Consider the following 21,417-nt stretch of genomic DNA (forward strand, 5'->3'; position numbering starts at 1 on the left):
CAATAATCTTAGATTTGCAACTAAGCTTCTCAGCAACAATTTTGTACTTCTAGGTAAACATTAGTAAATTTACAAGCTTGGAATCACAAGATTTACTGTCAGCTGCACTTGCTTGCATGAGCCAAAATTGTTGCAAGGAAGTATGTACCTTTTAGAATTTTAACAGATAAATGGTTCATTAAAATATGTTATAATGTACTGGGAATGTCACTTAATCCAATGGTATTTTGTCACAGCCCTGACACTTGTAATAATAAATACAGCTTTTCACAAAATATTTTTCCAGTATCTGCCAATTGCTTCTTTATTGCTCACAAATTTGAATTCATTACAATTGGTATCAGACCTTTCACACAAAATCAGTCAGGTATTTTATATAAAACCTATAAAAGATATTTAACCTGTATCCAACACTTTTAGGTATTTGGCCTCTTGTCATGGTACAGCCAAAACCATATAAAACAACAGGTTTTGAATAAAATAGGAAGCTTATTTGCTGCTTCGATGCAGACATCTTCACAGAACACAACCCTTTTTGCCACCACCAGCATTTACATTTATATACAAAATCCAGTACATCCGCAATCAGTTCATCTTCCCTCACATTGATATGAAACCACTAATGCCAAATTCACTTTCCCCATACCCCAGCTGCAGAAAAAGATTCTTATACAGCAACAAAAAACTAATATTGACTGAATTATTTTTTTTTTTAACTTATTTACCATCAGGAACTGTAGGTTGCTTGTTACAAAATACCCACAAGATTATTTCACAGGAAACTATGGAAATACAGGAAGTCTTCTTTTCTCCATGCTTTTGTATTATCAAAAACACTTCTTGGTGCAAAAATACGTCACCACATCTGCAAATGTATAATGAAATCGGTATTCCTCATGCAAAACTTAAATGCATCGGTTTACTATAGCCCCGGAAAACTTTGTGAAGCAACTTTTTTTTTCTTTTTTGTCAGCTCAGTATTACTGCCTCATTGCTAAGTCCCTTTGGAAACAAGACTTCTGGAACGTTCAAACTTTTATTTAATTCTTTAAAGTATTACATAGAAAAAGCACTAAAAAAGGAAGACGGCAGCCAAACAGGAACATTCCTGTTGCAAGTAACAGTCCTAGCAGTTGTAGAAAGTTTTCTCAGGAACTTCCCTGAGAATTAGTTGTGCCTGTCCGAAGACGCAGATGTGACATAGAGTTCATGTGTTTGTTTGATGGCTTCAGTGGAGTGTTACAAGTAAGAGCCTGGGGAAAACGATGATGATACCGATCTAGTCGCAGGTATTTTACTGTGACCAGCTTTCCTGTGAGGCAAAGAAATAGGAAAAGAGAAACCTTACAGTTTAGTATTATTGCATTTTGCTTCAGGATGTAAAACACAAATATGTCATTACATCAAAATTAGTTTACTTTTTTTTTTCTTTTTTTACTGCTCAATACTTTAGATACAAAACATTTCAACATTTAAAATAATTCCAGCTACACCCATCTTCTGCACCCACGGGTAATTTCTACCCATGTTTATAATAAAACTCCCATTCCTTACCATCGAACCAAGAGCCATGTAATGCCTTGAAAGCCTTTCCAGCATACTCCGGGGAGAGACACTTGACATATACACAGCCCTAAGTAAGAGAGAGAGGGGTTTGGGTTTTTTGCAAGTCTTGCTGAAAAGGATGAACAAAGTATTAAGATGTTACTGGAAAGTCACTCACCTCACGTGAATTTTTGTCTACAGCAATATGAACAATTCCATCATTATCACTACATTTCTCCAAGATTGCTTCTTGTATTGCTAGATGCCAGTGATCACCTATTTCCCTAGGCAAACAATGAAAGATTTCATGGATTACATATTTTTTTAAACATTCACAACATTCTCATACTTCCCCACTGAGTCTGGTTTCTCTGTAACTTGCCATAATTTTCTGGTAAATACCTCAGGGCAGATTTAGTACTTTTCCTACTGAATACACTGCAAATTTGCTCCTACAGCCCACTTTAGAAAATTCAACCCTACAAATCAAAAGGCAAAACTTCTGTTTTTGGGGTGGGGTGTTGTCCTAAAATGGGCTTATACAAGTGATGCTTAGACTGATAGTTAAAAAACATTTCTGCCTTGCAGAGTAAATGTCTGGAACACACAACAAAGTCTGCTGCTGTGATGTGAGCGTTCACAATGTACAAGTGAACAAGTTGGACAAGTTGTTCCCTTGATATGAGAGTCCTCCCCGACTTTTGGCAGTAGAAAGACGATTATTTGCTGTGATAACATTAATAAAAACAAATTAACTGGTATATTCCCACATGACTCTCAAGACAAGAAAAAAAGACTAGTTTCATGGGGCTGCTTCTAACAGCTACTAGTGTATTGCTGAAAAGAATTCAGTAATTACTGTTAGTATACAGTCACTTAAAGAGCAGCTAAAACTAGTTTTGTTAAACATACCTTGCACCCACAGCAAAAGTCAAAACAATACTTGACAATCTAATCACAGACACTGGTACATTCTGTGTTTTAGGTGGTCAGTGGAAGTATTCATCCCTTTCAGTTCTGGTTCAAGAACATAAGCCTCCTTCCTCTAATGACACAAGCAGATTAATAATAGAGTTTGTCTTGCACTTTGGATTACTGTTTGTGTTTTCTTTGAGATAACTCCAAGGGTATGATAAGAACAATTTCCTTAAGCAATTGTCCTCTCAAAGACAGCTCACAGAAGAATGCACTAGGGAATACAATATGGAACTGGATGAAGTATCCTACTATGAATGTAATCCAGCAGAGTCCAGTAATGGAGCTAGGTCAATTTCCAAAAGAAAAGGTCTACAAAAAGTCAATGTATTAGAAGTCACAATGTTCAAAATAGCTGACTGGATATGAGCACTAAAGACAAATGTCAAAACACAACAACTCCTACTCTATAAATGTGGGGGCTTTTTAATGCACCTGCTGGGCATGGACTGGGTCAATACTGAAAACCAGTGAAGCTTACAGCAAAGATACAGGCTAAAAAGGGAGCTTGCTCTGACAAAAATAACACCTCAGTAATTAGTTCCATTAACAGCAGACATTTTGAACTGCTAACATGGTGCAACAACATACCAATAAATATTACAGTGAAGCTTCAGGAATGGACTTTTTCAGTACCACTCAGACCAACCTATAACTAATATAGCTCACAAAGTCTTTTTTAAAGCAAGGACAATAAGGATGTTTATATCACTTAAAATTCTCTGCAAATCCCATGTTTTATTTAGTATTCCTACAGGAGGATCAGTTTGCTTGAAGACAACACCTAAACCTTCAGTGTTGTTCCCCCTACAGCAACCTGAAAATTACTATAGAAGCCACAGAAGCTAGTGTCTTCAACCAGTCATTAAGTCCTAAAGCCATTGAGAAAAGGTTTTTAGAGTACTTCTCTAGGCTAGAGGTAACACTGTCTTCAGCTACATTAACTTACAGCTCTTCAGTTAATAAGGAAAGGAACTAATTAAGTGTGGCTAGAAAAAGGGATGAAGAAATACATCCAAACTTTGCAATTATTTGTGTCCATACTCTGGTGTCCTCCTCTATTTTCTGCCCTAATCAACAGGTTTTATTTTCCACTCAACTTCTTATATTCTTCAGTCCCAAGTAGCATCTCACATTTACCCTGTAAGATATAGCATCTGCATTTTTCCCTCGTATAAGCATATTAAGGAACAATTTACTCCAGAGAAGTTACTGGAGTCCCTGTATCTCTTTACAGTGGACAAAGAAACTTTCAAGATTAGACAGGATTGTCTGGCATAACATATGTGTTAGTTCTCAACTCCTACCATGATCTAGTCCAGAGCCAAAGGGGATATAACAGAATAGCAGAGGCAGATGAAGATTTAAAAGACTACAAAAAATTAATTCTTTTTCCTTAACTCCTGACACATGAAACAAGGCATGTTACTTATTCATATACAGTACATACTTCAGAATTTTGAGAATTACATGAGCATTACAAGCCAGTACACAGCACTAATTTGTTCCCAGAACAAAAATCCGTTTGCTTCAAAATAAGGCAGTCACAGTACCATAAAGTAATAAGTGATTTAAATTCAGCCTTTTAAATGCAAACTCTGTGCAAGCTCTGTAGCAGTCCAAATACTCCGGAATATTTAACAACACTTAAAAAACTTACTTGTCAGGCCACATGAGTCTCTTCTGTCAGATGATATAATTGAACATTTATAAATTTAATTAATGGAGAAAGATCAGTCATTGTTCCAAACAGTTTGATTATATACCACATCCTTCATGAAGTGATCCAAAAACACACAGCAACACAATGAAGGACAGAAGACAGACAGTTAAGATTTTTTATGTCTTCTCATAGATGTTAAGAGAAACACTTTTTTTTTTTACAACCTGTTGGTTATTTTTTAACATGTTCATGTTTCTTCACTTCTTCCAAACCCCACTCAGACGTAAGAAATGGACTCTTCCAAAGGAATGCAGAAATACAAATAGATAACTGGTTTTACTTACATAACTGGATCAAACATATTGCGAATCTTCAGACATGGTGTCAAGCTGTTTGGTGGTGAATTTCTTCTATCTAGATGAAATGCTAAAAAAAAAATAAATTAAATATTAATTATTGACAAGCATAATACCATTGAGTTAAGAAATGTCACCTTTATGCTTTAATACCTTTCTAGTTTTACTCAGAAGAAAGTTTCCTTCATATATGAAAGAGTTGAAGCAAATTAAGTTTTTCAGTCTTCCACCACACTGAAGAAAACATACCATATATAGCTGATTTTTTTATACTTAAAACTTCTACATTTAAGGCACTCCCTAATAACCAAGCCACATGGAAGGAATTCAGCTTATTTTAAAAAAATACCATATACTTGAAAAGAAAGGATATGCACTACATCTCCACAAAAAGACAGATATACTTAACACCTGGAGTAAATTTTTGGAACTGGAAGTTAACAATACAAATCTAAGTGCCTGATCGATTTTCATTTCTTCCATTTTTGGGACAATTTGCTGCCCACATGGCTAATAAATAGGGAAACCTTAAGATGGATGTTGCATTGCATCTGTAGTGCAGTAACAAGTCAAGAATGCTCTACAAGGACAGGGCTTTTGTAGCCCTAAATTATCACACATCATCAGAAGCTTCTAAAAATCTAAAATGAAACATACCAGAAGAAAAAACAGATGTAAGAAGAAAACTAAAAGTCAAAAATAACAGAGTAGCTCAAAGCTGAATTGTGCCATGAAATACCTTCCGAAATCCTAAAAGAAATATTAACTTCTCTGAAGTTCACAAATTCTACTTGTGGGAGTCACAAGAGAAGACTGTACCACGAGAAAAGGAATCAACGAGCATTTCAGATTCAGATAGGGCAGCTCCATATGCCTTGAGAAGGGCTAACGAAGCAGCAACCGAAAGGGGGTAGCCTACTAAAACAGCTTTCAAGGCTTGGAGGAAGTTTTACTTTGAAGATTGACATAAGTAGATTCAAGAGTTTAAACATAAGGTTAAAAATCTCAACAAGAAAAAATGACATTCCAAACTGCTGCTAATGCTTCTCCTTTGCGGTCCCTACTTCAGAAAAATGTGACATATTCAAGATGTTACATTCCAAGGGTCAAAAGTCTCTGTATTGGGCAGATGTCTTGTGACTCTTCTTGCCGATCTTTTAAAATTTTGAAATTACATCCAAAATATATGAACACTGCTGCTCTTCTGTATGCCACCCAAACAAAAAACATGTCACACAGACAAAATTAAGTCATGTGAAAGATGCTGCTTGTGAAAGACAAGCACTAACCAAGAGAAAATTCACTGGAGATACAGCATAGAAAACCTGCTTCTTATGTAAATTTCCAAGACAAATAAAATACAATTACCAACTGAAAATCAGAAAATGTAGCATCAAATTCTAATATCAAGCCTACTGCAAGTTCCCCAAATAACTAAAAATGCTCTTATTAAGAATACACATGCACACAGAGTGCAAGTCACCAACACCTGTCTGTTTTTCTCTTGGGAACAGATTTCTAAATATGCTGGTGACACTGCATCTACCTCTGAGCTTCCTATAGTTTAAGGACAAGTCCTTTTTCAATAGCACATGGTTTTGTAAAGTTTTTTGTCCCTTATTAAAAATTATACATAGGGTATACAACAAAAACTTTACAGAACTAAGCAACATTGAAAAATACATGGACTTACCTTACTCATGGAGGTTGGCTCCAGCAGATCAAGGGTGGGGTGAAATGTCACCAGCATATTGTACACTGGGGCACCACACCATACTGGAGAAGGTGGTCTGGGGTAGCCTAGTCATGGACCTGGACCTGGAAAGGTGTGGGGTTGAGGAAATTATGTGCTGATTGTTTATAACTAGGTTTATTCAGCACATGGTTTTAATCTAAGGATAACAAATGGTGAGGTTATTTGCAGAGATCCTGGACCCAGAGGATCTACATTTCTGCAAGCTTTTTATGAACTAAATAAAAAATCCATACTGATATTTATGGAAGCAGCTATACCACTGAGCTAAAGTAACTAAATGGGAGATTCACCCTTTAGTGTAGTTACCTATATAAACCAAGCTTTGTCTGTTCCAGTTTCTAATAACTCTGATGTCCTTCTGACTGGAAGATCTCAGGTGTTTACTGAGATAACTTCAGCCAGAGCCTACCACCAGCACAAGACTAAACTGCTTCTAACAATGTAACATCCTACTGGTAGAGATGTGTGCCCAGAGCAGTGCAGCATATAAAAACAAAGAAGTCTCTCTTTTCTCAAAAAAACTTCAAAATCATGGTAAACTAAAAGTAACCTTTGCAACTTAGATGGAGCATTTCATGTATAAGGGAAAAAAATTACTGTGGAAATCAGTGAGGTGTGAAATTAAGGCTAGAACAATAATAAGCCTTAATATGTGTACCAGAAATGGTACCAAAAAGAGAGCTTAGAGAAGACACTGGCAAGTTAATGCTGTACCTACACAACAAAACTGAAAATAGCATAGTTAACTGATATCTCTTGAACTTCGTTACATGAAGTAAGAACTGATTCTCCCCCTCCCCCAAGAGGAAGTTTCACTGACAAAGCTATTCAGAATACAGTACAGATTATTTGAAAAGTTACATTGATGTGAGCATACAAAATATTCATGGTAAGGGCATAAGCAGACATCCTTGCAGGAAAACAGTCTAAGTTGCACACTGGTTAACTATGTATCTCACACCTTCTTCTACACAGGTCTACACTGCTTTCAAGATGAAAATAGAGATGTAAAGATGAAATCCAAAAGCAGAGGCACAACTTTGTGCAGTAAGTCACTGGGGAGAAAAAATTCAGGACTTTCATAAATTCCCCTTGGGGATTACTGAGCACTTAAAAGAAAAGGAAGTTATTTTTTATTTAATTCATAATGTATTTTGTTTTACCACCTTAAACTGACTATCACTGTATCATTCCAGATTCCAAGAGTAGCAGCAGGTAAACATAGATGCTTTCATCAACTCCTTTATCAGTCTATGATGGAAGAAGTGTCTCTTGCACTGGCTTCAAAACGAACATTGAAAAGATTGTAGTAGAGCTTTCTATGCCCCTTGAATTACTAATATATTATTGCAAAAGGAATTGCAAGTATCATCACCATGGGTTTACAATACAGCCCAAAGGATCTTTAGATGTGAATTTGATGAACCCAGTAAGGCTGAAGACTTGCCTCAAATATCGGTAATAGTATTTCTTAAAACCAGGTTTTATCAGTGTTAAGCCACAGATCACTGCAATTTATTAAGTACTAACCCTTCTTATCAAAGGCAAGAACAAAAAGAGAAAACAATTACCTGAAAAAATTGAAGTATGCCTACACAACATGAGGTTCTTTAATACACACAGAAGATACTGAAATGATTATCTTCCCAAACAGAAAAGTATGGTTGAATCGAGGTTTTATATAGTTAATTCAGCTACAGAAGACAAACACAGGATGGATACAGAATTTTACAAGCAGCATGAAACCCAGTTTTCTTGCAAAAGTTAAGAGTTTTAATTGTGGTTTGGGGTCTTTTTGTTTGTTTTTGTTCAGAGAAAGGATTATGTTCTCACAAGCTGGAGAGGGAGGGTGTCATTCACAAGAGGCAACAGGTTATCTTCCATGCTGCAGGATGAAATATCACCCTAGATGTGGTACTTCAGAAAACCTCTTTATCTCATCTCCAGAGCTGTCAAGGAACTGCAGCTTCTACTGTTAGCTTAGCTACACTGCTTACGTAGTTTTCTTCAGAGCTCCAGTTATCAAAGATGTGATAGGACAATTGTATCTGTTTTTTCAAAAGCAAACTGAACACACTAGAATTGTGGGATTCTCTCCACTGATTTAATTAAATCACTTGACATGATCAAGATTGTGTCTCAGTTGACTATACTCTTGTACATTGTTTTCAAAACATCGCATTTGTCCATCCTACAATGAGCTTCCCTACACTTTTCTTTTTAACAAATACACCTACTGCATCTAGTAGGTAATATTTCAAAGGGATGGCACCAGAATTTATTCTGATCCAGAAAAAAAAACAAAACAACAAAACTGTCAAAACACAGTTTTGTCCTGCATTCTGAAGAACTGGACAAAATGTCACAGTGATGGGTTAACACACTGCTGACAGACAGCAGACATTAGATCTCACTAGCTACAGGTCCCACAGTTAAAATGCACACTATCATTTCATAGATGATCCTTGTATAGTCTGACAGGCCATTCTGAAAAGGGTTTCTTCAATTGCACATACTCAGGCGCTGTTCTCTGCTACAGAGCACTTCTAATCTCAGATAGTTAAAAAATTGCAAGCTTGAAATTTATTCAGAAGATTCAGACCCAAGAATTCATTATGATTTTCTGTATGCTGAGTCTGTTCAGGGCATATTAGTCTTGAAGAGTATTTATACTTACATGTGAAGGCCTTTTCTGTTTTGCACTCTTTGGGTTCAAATGACTTTCAGAGTGCAAAACAGAAAAGGCCTTCACATATCAAAATTGCCTTTGCCTTCTGACTGTCAAGAACCCAAAAAACCCATTATCATTTCAGCCACCCCATTTCCATACCCTTCTGTTAGAGCTGAAGTATGCAATTTCAGTTCTTCAAAGATCTTTGCTAAACTTCAAACATAACAAGAAAATTAGGAAAAATTGCGATTAAAAGGACTGAAACAGAATGGATTTTGATACATTCTATACAACAGAAAGCAGGTAGTCTTAAGTACATACTCTAAGCAACATACAGATAAAGTTATTCTGTCCACATCTACAATATGCTGAAGTAGGTATCAGATGGTTGGACTGGGATGGTACCCAACAGTAGCTGTCTTTCTAGAAAGTTTTGGAGACCACTGTTCTGTTTACAAATAGCAAAACACCACCTGAGCTATCACACACTGAGGAGTCTCCAGGTGAGGATAATCTAATCCGATTTCTAATACAGGACAGAACGTCATGGAGTGATGTATACTGCAATCAAACAGGACAAGAAAAACTGAGAGCAAATGAGTAGTAAATTAGAATTAGAGCATGATGTTTCCCAGCCTGCACTAAACAATACACTATGCAGAAGATTCAGATTTATAACACATTTATATAGCTTGCAGAAGCTGTGTTCAATTTGAGTGTTTGAAATTCAATCGTGGCAGTACTACAGAGATGGAATAGAAAGAGCTGTTTACAAAACCCACCATTTCTGTATTGCAACTAAAGCACTTGCACATCCCTAATGTACAATGTCCTGGAAAGAAAAGGTTCTGTAACTCTTGGAATAAAGTCCATATACACATCTTACTAATGAAAGCTTTGATAAATTGAGAAATCAAGCAATACAGTGGTCATGGCATAATGCTACTTTACTTCTACTGAAAACACAGAACCTCAAGCCTGAAGTAGCATCCATGTGGAATTTTTTAAAAAGCAGCCCCATTTCCAATGAATTATTTAAAGTGAGAAATGTAACACTAAAACCAATAGTGTAAGTTTGAGAAGTATATAATGATATTACTTACTTTCACACTCAGGCTAAGATAGAAATGACCATTCTTTAATTGCAAACCAGAATTCAAGTCCTATCATTTCAATTTTTCATTGACCAAAAAAAAGAGCAACCCAAAATCTGAAGCTTGACATGAAGAAAGGTACAAAGAAAACAAACCAGGAAAATATGACCACTGCAGACATACAACTGCAAACCTGATAGAATCTTGCCACTTGGTTTCATGATAAAACTGAAAAGTGACAGACCAGTGCAAAATCCATGTATGACAAAATGCCTTCTCTATTAAAGGAAATGCTTTATACCACAAAGTTTGAAAAACAAAGGCAGTGTAGAAAAACATTTATGACAGAGCTAGAACATCAAACACTACTAGATGTTCCAAATGCACATTTTCCTAATAAAGGAGTCTTTTGTCCTGGCAGTTTCCTTTTGAAATAAAATATCTCCTACTCCTTATTGACCTTAAGGCACCTTACTGACAACTTAACAGTAGGAAACTTAAGTCTGTAAGATCCAATTTACCTGCTGCCAGATACAACCAATTACATTACTTCCAGTAATTGTCAGGCATGTCAGAATTTGACCAACTAAAGAGCATTTTTATTTTTAATTCACAAAAAAAAAAGAAGCAACTCACTCTGGCTAAATACCCAATACATATTTCTGCAGTAGCTGTAACAGAAAAGCTCATTTCCCTTGAAAACAAGGAATACACAATGCACCAAAAAAGTAAGTCCACAGAACAAGATAACAGAGAAATAGCACAGACAGTTCATAACGATCCTGAAATGTACAAGAGAAAACAAGCCTTTCATGTTCAAGCAACAGAGTAGCATTTGTAAGTTAGATGCAAAAATTAAGACAATTATATCTGCAAAATATATCTTAAATACCTTGGCCTTGCCATACTTTTGATGGTATTACTAAAATTTTGTCACACGCTGCAGAAGGTTGCATCCACTTCCAAACCAAGAACTCAGCACCACCAACTCTTCTTGTCTCTGTACGAACTCTAGATTCATTTGCTGCAAGAAAGTCAACTGCTCTGTTCCAGACTTTATTCATCTTCCTCCTTCAAAATTGAAGCAAGAATTACAAAGTTAGCACTACAACAAGCTGCACAGTTGACATCCACCATGTAAAACAAATCCAATGCTTTTCCTCCCACCTGTGTCAATAGGAATCTCCAAAATATTACACTGTGCAATCTATTAAGAAATTAAGTTATTTCTTTCTGAAATTAAGTTAATTGACCAATTTATTTTTACTGGTTTTCCCTCCTTTCAATACTTCTATAGTAAGAACGTACCTGTCCTGAGGTGGTATTAGAGAATCACGCACATGTAAAATTGGCATATAAGGCTGCAACTCTTTATTTTCTGAACATGCCTCGCTGTGGCTTCTTAAAACATCTGAGGACAGCATAAAAAGAAACCAGGTTGATAACTATGTAGCTCAGGCAAAAATTAAGAAAAGCATCACTTCTGGCAATTAACAGATACTCTGAACACCCCTCCCAATTTCAGTAGTTAGGTTTTCCTTGCCTTTTGAAACATTGTTTTCTCCAAATCATTCTTAAGGCAAATTAACCTAAAAGTGAGTGCAACTATGTCAAATATATCAAATAACTTTGAAGTAATGGAAGAGAGTTCTTACAGTTACTCTTTATTGGTACTTTTTAAGTGTTAGCAAAGATGGCCATCTTTGAAAATAAAATGTTCTCCTCCCACCTCAACAAAACTTGATTTTCATACAAAAAAGGTATTTAACCATGGTTAAAATAGAACAGTTCTGATTTCTCTATCATCTCTGTATTCATGGTGACTACCATTAATGAAATTAATAACACAACTTAAGTAAGAGTTTAAAAACTACAAACACAACCTACTGCAAACACTTGTGGCTTCGAGTAGAAAGGGGATTTTGGAGTTTATGCATATTGTTTTAGCAATATAATTTCTGCTCAAAGTAATTAATTAAAAAGCTACTTTTTCAATGAAAAAACACTAAGGATGGTATCAAGAGCTACCACACATTTTTGAAATGGATATTTTAACTGAAGTTATCTGAAAAAACAGATACAGAAAGCAACATGTGACCATACTTCAGTAAACAAACATTGCATTTATATTTGTATTCAACAGTAGGACAAAATACTACCAAGTCAATGGCAACTTTATAGATATATTGATGTCATTCAAAAATTACAAGCTTTATGTCAAAAGCTTTGATTAGGTTTAAAGGATAGGGCATTTAAAAAAAAATAAAGAGAAAAACAAAACACATGGATTACATTGGACTAAGAACTCTAAAAGCATAATGACTAGTAAACAGGAAGAAACATAACTGAATTAATGCCAGTACTTTGAAAGCTTATACAAAACTGATACATTAGACATGACTGAAAAAGCCATACCTATGATTTTCACCACCATATCATACATCTGCTTTGTTTCTTCTTCCTCTTTTGCCCAACGGTATTTCATGTAGTGTAAGACTCCCCAAACCATTGCTATACCTGCATTAACATGCATAATAGTCTTTAAACAGTATTAGAGCATTGGATATTTAACAGAGTTTACAGGGCATACTTCAGAAGTAGACTGAACTACCTAACCCAAAGTTAGTGAAATCCTCTGTACTTGCTGTCTGTATTTTATACTCTAACACAGAAACACAAACTCTTCCACTTGAAAGAGCAGTTACTTCTATAATAAACATTTCATTGTTTTAAGAACAGCTCAATATCCCAGATCATTTTTTCTGCAGTTACTTTTTAAACTTCCTGGAACAACAGTGAAATGTCCTTAAAATTAAGGTTATCATCCTTTTACTGAACAGTTTGCTTTTTCTGACCAGTTCAACATGGAACTTTTGAAAGCTACAAGATACTGCTCTGGCAGGGAAAAATGTTTCCCAAAGAATGAATATGTTCAGCTGACTACAGAAGCAGATGATAACAACCAATTTGGAAATACAGTGTTGCAACAGAAATGCAAATCAAGCCCAAATTTAATAAAGAAACAATAGAAACTCTAAGTTGAATAAAAACTTTCTCTAAACTTGCTTTTCCCCATGCACTTAGATAAATACAACAAAAAAAGGTTGACTGTTTAATTAACTTACCCCAAAGCAATATTGATAATCTGTGAGTTACATTAACAAATGCACGGCGAAAACGACACCTGAAAGACATCTTTGGACTAGTAGATTCCAGATACTTCACATCTGTCACATTAGTGACATCCATCTCATTAGGGTCATTGCTGAGACACCTATTCAAAAATATACAGTACTTATGAAAAGAGATACATTATCTTAGAAGAAATTAAGTTAAGAAATAAACACCACTTACTTTATGCCAACATCTTCCCCACTATTCAAGATCCATTGTAATGATGTGTTAAGTACACTTTCATATTCTGGATCTAAATTCTGTCAAAATACAATATTAATTAGTAATTTCATAATAACCAGGGAGTTATCATGCCAGAATAAAACCGAGATACTGCACAGATTAGTAGTCAAAATGATATTGTTTTGTTCCTGATTCTTCAGATCTTGAGTAGGTGTTCACTGCATAAAGTCAATCTATTTATGCTACAAGCAGTTCTCACCAGCATCCCTCAAACTAAGGACTACTTGAAAAGCCAAGCCACATTCACCTTTTTAGTCATGACTCTAATTGAGAGCAAGAAAAAATTATTCAGCCACTAGGCGGCAATCACTGGAAACCTACTCCGGGAGTGAAACTCCAACTACATCAGAACTCTGCTGGAAATGCCTCCTACAAAAGCAGTTCCATGTTCCGTCCTTTTTTAAGAAGCTTGAGTAAATATAGTTTTAACAGATATTTTGAAAAAAAAAACAGTATTTGTAGCTCAAGACCAGACATTACTACATAAGAGATTGACTTTTTTTTTAAATTATTTGATATCAACTCTAATAGGATAACATTCACTGCTATTTGAGAGCTAAGGCTTTCTCCATAGCTCATTTTGCATGTTCTTTTGCAGAAAGAGAAAAGTGAAAATGGAAGTTACTGTTGTATTTGAAATTATAGTCCCCAGAAAGTTTTATTTTCATCTTTCCTCTGAACCTCACATTGGCTTAGAATTCAAGTACTTAAGTATTTAAGACAGTAATGGTCTTATTTTGTCTTAATGAGATTAAAGTATTGAAAATTTTATCACTGAACACAGAAATTCTGCAAAGCAGCAGTACAGTACAGTTAAATAAAACTTCCTGCAAAGAAGCAAATTTTCATATTAAATTTGAGCTTCCTAGCAGAGCTAAAACAGTTATGGTAACAGTAAACAGTTACATCATTCTTTCAGAATAACAGATATACAAGACAATCAGCTCTAATGCATCACCTTAATTTTTTCCACAATGCACTGGTTTTAACAGATACAGATTATTATTGCCAAACCATAAACCAGTGTTAGCAGCTTCTTTGGGATGCTCTAAAGCATTGCCCCTTTTTGTCTACTCTATAGAAGTTTGCCAAAGTGTAAAATTTCTATACATTTGTATATTAAATACATCCATTTAACTCGTCCCCATCCAATCAAAGAAATCTTACACACTCTGCCTCTTAAAAGCTTCAAGTAGTTTTCCACTGAAGAGTACACCAACACGGGCTAAAATAAACCCTACAGCTGTCAAGACAAGGCAAGAGTCATCTTTTATTTGGGGAGTGAGGCAGGGGAATGATAGAGAGTGGGATTTCATAATACTGCTCAGTGATCAAATTAACAAAAAGGCCTTTTTTTGACCATTTCTATTTAAAGCATCAATGAATAGCCTCTTCCAAACAGCTGCTGCCTGTCAGGCTGCTTGTACAGACTGTGCACATCAACCTTTCTCTACAAAGAAAGTAAAACATTATCCTTTTCTACTAAGTCTCAAAAACCAACACAGTGATATCTGGAGAAGCTTCTAGATATTTGAGTTTTATAAGTTTATTATTTTCATGCTGGTCAACTATTTCCATCAATCCAAATAATCTCCTGGTGTTTTAATGAAAGAGATAAAAACCCTGCATGTCATTGAAGCACTACGAGCTAAACTTTCATCGCAATTTAATAAGTTTCTTTTGCCCTCCCTCTCCCCAGCTGCCACTACATCCACAAATAAAAATCATACATAGCATGTATTAAAGTTATCAGTTCCAATAATTTCCAAATAATATTCAATATTAAGTCAAATTTTAGTCAATACACTAGATATGAAAACAGTCGTTACAAACTGTAACTCATGTAAATCTTCTATACAGTCAATGAAAAACAACTCATTTGCTTACTTTTAAATATGCAGCTGCCTCTTGGACGGAAAGGTTTCTTTGAATAGAGCTGCCACATTCATGTTCCCCTGGTAAAATGAAAACTTTTATTTTGATCTATTTATTACTGCAGTATATAAAATACAATCACCTAAACACCAGCTTATGGTTAACAAAATTTACACAACCAGCAATAGCAGTACAGTAATTCTCATAAGTTCCACTAAAAATACGGAAAAAAATCTCTGCACGAATTTCTCCTTCAAAAGTAATTTTAAAATGCCAATGATTTTCAGAGCTAACAATATGTACAAATCACAGCAATGCAATTTCATGTACTGCTCAGAGAGTGTATTTCCAAAAGCAGAACAATAGGTAGCATGAAGAACTATCAGAAGGACATTACCGTAAAAGTTACTGTACCCAGACTCACCTTCCAGATATTTTCCTTCAACTCTGAAACCTGTATTATCTTTTATAAAGACCAAGTTTCAGTTGCAATACATCCATAGTATTTAAGGCATTATGAAGTTACTGCGTTTTAGATTGGCCTCAGTTATTCTGGTAACTCATTGCTTTCCTGAACATGCACAAAATCCCACTATGGCTTGAAAGGGGCGCTTTTACCATCTCCTAGTAGTTTTGGAATGTGTGCAGAAGTAGACAGGAAATATGGTATTTATATGCATAGTCAGTCCTCAGAACAATGTGCCATAATCTCCCTGGTTTTCTCTGTTAAACTAAAGGTAAATGGTTCATAAAACAAAACGAAAGTCGTGGAAGTAGTGACAGTCGTATCAACAGAAAGACATACAGGAAAAGGTGATGGTAACTGGTGTTAGCAGCAGCTTTTCACCTATCACTAGGCCATCATTTCTGCAGAACTGTCAGCAGTGGCAAGTCACTTTTTCCCCCTGATATTTCTATAAAAAACCTTGTATCTTGGCATCTGTAACTATGCTTTTACTGTGCCAAAACAATAAAATAGGAAACAACAAACCCAGTCTTTCACTGGCTCAGCATTATGCCTGCCTTACCTTCTTGAATCTATGCCAAGTTGTACTATTCCCAAAGCTATGGAAAGGCTAAAAAAATTTAAGATACTTGTGCTTCTATAAAACATAAACCTTCATTTATATTGAAATTACACTTTCTAAAAAGCAATTTCAAGTATTAGTTCCCTACACAAGCAGGAACATTCAAAGCAATATGAGTAAAAGTTAGGAAACACTAGCAAGTTACGGAGAAGCACCTTCATGGCTCATTCATTTGGAGTTCCAAAGAAACACATGTTTCTGTGAAGCCAAAGTCCTCCTCAGACTGCTGTTTTGTTCTGTACACTTGAACAGATTTAAGAGAATTTGGCCTTGCAAGCATATCAGCATAACAGGGATGCTCTTAGGATACAGAGAAATGGGAACAGTGTTTTTAAGAGTGCTCATATACTAACTGGCCTAGAGGTGCTGCTGGAACTAAGCCTGTGTCCATGCATGTATTTTCAATCAAGCACAGAGCAGAAAACTTTACAAGTTGTTTCACTTGAAAATGCAATGTCTAAGACTTTCAAAGTGCCTTAGTCTACTGTAATAGCAAAACTAGACAGATCATTGCTGAAAATGGACACCACTTTCATAAAAACCCAGTCTAATTTTAGAACTCAGCACCTGAATTGGAGCTATAGGCTTTTCTTGTAATTTAGGCAGACTTTGTTTTTGTACAACATAAACTGTACAGCCTGTAAATTTACATGTGTAATCATCAGTGATTTCATGTTTCAAAATTAGCAGACTTGGAATAACTATACATTATACTCACACAGTCTCTGGTGTATTGTTTAAATATTGTTTTAAATCTAGAACTGATGGAATAAATACAACAAATCCAAAACACATCTCTGTAGAAGCCATATGTACAATTTACATCTGATATTAAGTTGTATAATGTGAGCAAGCCTGACAAATATTCCAACATTTAAGTCTTTTCCCTTGTTTGTTAGGATCTGAAGTCTTTCTGTGGTCTTTTTAATACAGAGAAACCATGTCAGTCATACTTTGACCAAAACAGCTTGTGAGAGAAGGGGGATGAGACCCTTTTGCTAAGAAGCTTTTCTTTGGTTGTTTTTTTCATTATCTAGATAAGCAGAAAAGCCCTGTTATGAAATAAATGAGAGAGAATAAAAAGGGTGAGGTTAATACACAGATGGGAAAGCAAACCAAACACACAAGCAGGAAACTGATTGTGAAAAATATGAATTCTTAAAAACAGGTTTCAGGGTTCATGTTGGATTTTCCACCTTTTGAGAACACAGCCATTACCTTTTACAACAGGACAAAAGCACCCTGAGGTAGGGGACTACTGAATTTAGTAGTTTGAAATGCTAATCTTATTTGCCTTCTTCCAAGAATTACATTTATGCAGCATGCAGCCAGCACACTGACTTAACAGCTTCTGGTCTCATCTCCAGAAACCAGCAGTTTCCTCTCAGTCCTGCTGCTGAAATTTTTTTCTAACTGTATTCCCTCTGAACAAGTTTAACAGTTAAATACACCTTTGCTACCCAGGCTGTGGCAATGTCTAAGGCACATCAGTTCAAATTTCCCTCAAGCAATACTGGGACAGGGGGGAGAGGAATAAAAATCACTTTCATCTTGTCTCCCACTCTCGAAAACAGTAAGCTAATCAGAGTTATGGAGTTTTGGTCTTGTACAAAAAGCTATTGGAGACACAGTTCCTTGTTCCAACACATCTTTTGCTGAGAACCATTTAACAGCTTTCTTCTGAGAAACTCATGAATTTGAAAGCTTGCAGAAAGTTAGGCATTTCACAAGTCAGACAACCTTCTGTTTTACTGCAACAGCAGGATATTCCTATATGCCATTTCAGTCATTGCGTTAGCTAATAGTTCTGCAAATGAAGGCTTACTTTGAATAACTTTGGTGCAATCATTAACCACTTGGCCTGGAAACCCAGTTTCCATAGTCTGAGCCAAAAATGTTTCCCAACTGTTCCATTTGAGGCCCTATATTCAGGAATAAAACTGAAACACAGGCAAAAAAAACTTTACACAAGTCTGCTGCAAGATACATTTGAGTTCTTTGTAAAAACTGCCCCTCTGTTATAATGTCTGCTGTGAGCTTACAGAAAGCATGGATCTTTGAGCTTAAACTTTCCGTGGGTACCAATTTCAAGAGCAAAGAACTTTTCTATTTGCTTTTGTAGGGAGGCAAAAAGTAGCACATCCCAGCAAGGATCACAAAACTACACTTTAGCTTATGTTAGTGTATTTGGGCAAGCCACTTAAGAAATCAAATTCTTTTAGTAATACTACCAAAAAGCACCTAAAGCTCCAGTTCTAAAGAAATATTATGTCTCAACTGCTTCTAACACAGAAATCAAGTCAGATCATCTTTTTCATGCAGGCTAGAACATTTAAAACTGACTTTCCTTTAGGCATTTAATTTATGAACTGCACCGTATACAGGCAACAGAAATATTCAGAATTTTGAATACTTTACACTGAAAATAATTTTCTCATTAGGTAGCAAAACACAGTGGAAATCTAGTATTTCAAGGAAGACATGGATTTAGCACAGATCTCTAGCTTACAGCTTAATGTGATATGGTCACCAATACAAACTGCAAGTTCTCATGTTTTCAGGTTACTTGCAGCAGAACACTAAAGTGGGGAGCTCAAGAAAACCAGAGGAAGACCAAGAGCAAGTAAGAATGCCCAAAGGCAAATCTCCCAAAGGCATATTCAACAGCTCAATAACACTGCAGAACACCAGAACCTGCTAAATAGCTGTTCAATCACTGGTTGGAAACAGCATAGCATCAATTACCTGAAAAACCAAATATTAAGGAGAGGGACAGAGCCTGTGACAGCCATTGGATACAGTAGCTGATATCTGAAATTAATATTAAGTAACATTAGGTGTTTTGCCAGAATTTTCTTCCAGTTACAGATTTATCAGGAAGCTTTATTACATAAAAAAGCCTAATTGTCCCCCTGCATCTCAAGAACCTGTAAAAAGAAGGAAACTATCTAAATCCAGTAGTCTGTCACACTGAAGAATGCCAGGCAAAAGAAACAGCTACCTAAAAAATCCTTTATCTACAAGAAAGGGTCATACCCATGGGTAGCTGGTTGCTTCTTGTGTATATAGTGGCTAGATTTATTCATTTTACAAGTCTGACTGAAAATTGATGGGATCTATTGAAATCTCTCCATGGAAGACCAAGACATCCAGTAATTAACATATGCTATTTAAAAAAGCAGATATTTTGGTTTAGCAGAAAGTGTTGGGTACTGAAATGTATACTGTTTGTAAAATGTTGCTGTTTTGAACAATGGCAAAACTATTCAAGACATGAACACAGGAACACAAACTTCAACTCAAGGGAGAAGCACTATCTGCTCATGCAGTTCTGAGTTTCCTGTGAGGCAAAAATTACTTGCTCTAGGTTGAACAGACTAGTAATTCAGAGAATGGTGATGCATTAAAGGCAACCTATTTTTATATTGGATAATTAAATAATTTGACATCATATTGCAGCACCACAGTTCAGAATAGGTATCTACAGTTGGAACATAGTATATTAAGTCAAAATTAATGAATTCTTATTCTGACATTTTCTTCCTTAAAAAAAACTTCATATTCTATCTTCTAAAATAAAAGCCCCATCATTTGCTCTCCATTTGAAGTTGACAAGGTAAGAAACTAGATCAGTAAAAATAAGTGTTTTCTTAAACAGAGATAGAAACCAAATTTTGAAGGGACCATCTTTATGCAAGTCAAGATGTTGAATAAAGCTTAACAGAACCGACTACTTCAAGTTTCCAGCCTGCCTTTTTAATATTAATAGTTATAACATGAACAAACGATTCATAGCCAAGTATGAAATGAGAGAAACTTTTCCAAGTATGTGACAGAGAGACCTGAAAAGCACCACTTGAAGTAAATCTATATTTCTTAACTTCTCCTTTGAAGTGGTGCACTGTGCACAAGATCAACACTCTTAAATCCTGCATCCCCCTTGCAGCTTCTGTTTTATACCTTTTAAACTGCTTCCAGATATTGTGCCATGTCTACATCAATATGGTATGCAAAAATGGATGGCAGACATCTTCCTCTCGTATCTTAAGAAACTTGGCATTGAGAAGAATTTCTGTCTAAGAAGAGAAGGATTAGGTCCTTCTTCAAAATGTATGAAAGCTACTCTGCTGAGCAGCCAGGTAAGCTCACATTACAGCTCCAGTCTGAAGCACCACCTAACCAGAAAGGATAGTTGTATTTTTCAAAAGGAAGCATTTGAAGATCCTGCTGGCCAGAAATAGACTAATAGAGAACAATGCATCTTTGAGACCTGGTGAAGCAAGCAGCTGTCTTGGAGCACACAAATTTTCCTCATAAGGCAGACAGGTAAAGATTTGTATATGTCTATGTGCACTGAAATAAGCCCCCTTACATGGATGTAGATATTGTGTGCCAAACTTTTTTATCCATGCAAATACATTGTTTACTGTATGGGTCCTGGAGGGCCAGATGACACACCGAACAAACAGCAAGCTGTTCAAAACTCTTCACAAGATAGGAAAGCAGCATGACAATGATCTAAGCAAGGAAAAGCAACAACCACCTTGAATACTCAGTTTTAGTATGGTCTACATCAGAAGACAAAGATGATTAAGAGACTGAAGCATCTCTCTTATGAGGAAGACTGATGGGGCTGGACCTGCTCAGCCACAAGAGACAACTGAGAGGGGACCTCATCAATGTCTATAATCATCTGAAGGGAAGATGTCAAGGAGGGAGCCAGGCTCTTCTAGGTGGTACCCAGCAACAGGACAAGAGGCAAGGGGCAGAGATTGATGCACAGGAAGTTCCACCTGAACGTGAGGAAGAACTTCTTTATTGTGTGGGTGACTGAGCACTGGAACAGATTGTCCAGAAAGCATGCGGAATCTCCCTTGCAGGAGACTCGACAGTTCAAGAACTGTTTGGATGCAATCTTACGCCATGTTCTCTGGGATGACCCTGCTTGAGCAAGGAGGTTGGCCCAAATGACCCCCT

The 21,417-nt window shown here is 36.1% G+C and overlaps 1 protein-coding gene across 1 annotated transcript in view; it reads right to left on the reverse strand.

Moving 5' to 3' along the window:
* Positions 1 to 277: 277 nt before the first annotated feature.
* Positions 278 to 21,417, reverse strand: part of LEMD3 (LEM domain containing 3) — a 40,720-nt gene continuing 19,580 nt past the window's right edge. Inside the window, exons 4-13 of the mRNA XM_023947758.2 lie at positions 15,365 to 15,432; positions 13,415 to 13,494; positions 13,186 to 13,334; positions 12,476 to 12,577; positions 11,369 to 11,471; positions 10,953 to 11,131; positions 4,528 to 4,609; positions 1,724 to 1,829; positions 1,555 to 1,633; positions 278 to 1,312 (exon numbers count right to left, since the gene is read on the reverse strand). Of these exons, the coding sequence (XP_023803526.2) occupies positions 1,149 to 1,312; positions 1,555 to 1,633; positions 1,724 to 1,829; positions 4,528 to 4,609; positions 10,953 to 11,131; positions 11,369 to 11,471; positions 12,476 to 12,577; positions 13,186 to 13,334; positions 13,415 to 13,494; positions 15,365 to 15,432 (1,112 nt within the window). The 3' untranslated portion in view covers positions 278 to 1,148. The remainder of the gene's footprint in view (positions 1,313 to 1,554; positions 1,634 to 1,723; positions 1,830 to 4,527; positions 4,610 to 10,952; positions 11,132 to 11,368; positions 11,472 to 12,475; positions 12,578 to 13,185; positions 13,335 to 13,414; positions 13,495 to 15,364; positions 15,433 to 21,417) is intronic.

This window comes from Cyanistes caeruleus, chromosome 4 (genome assembly GCF_971803275.1).
Source record: "Cyanistes caeruleus chromosome 4, bCyaCae1.hap1.1, whole genome shotgun sequence".
NCBI classification, from domain to species: Eukaryota; Metazoa; Chordata; class Aves; order Passeriformes; family Paridae; genus Cyanistes; species Cyanistes caeruleus.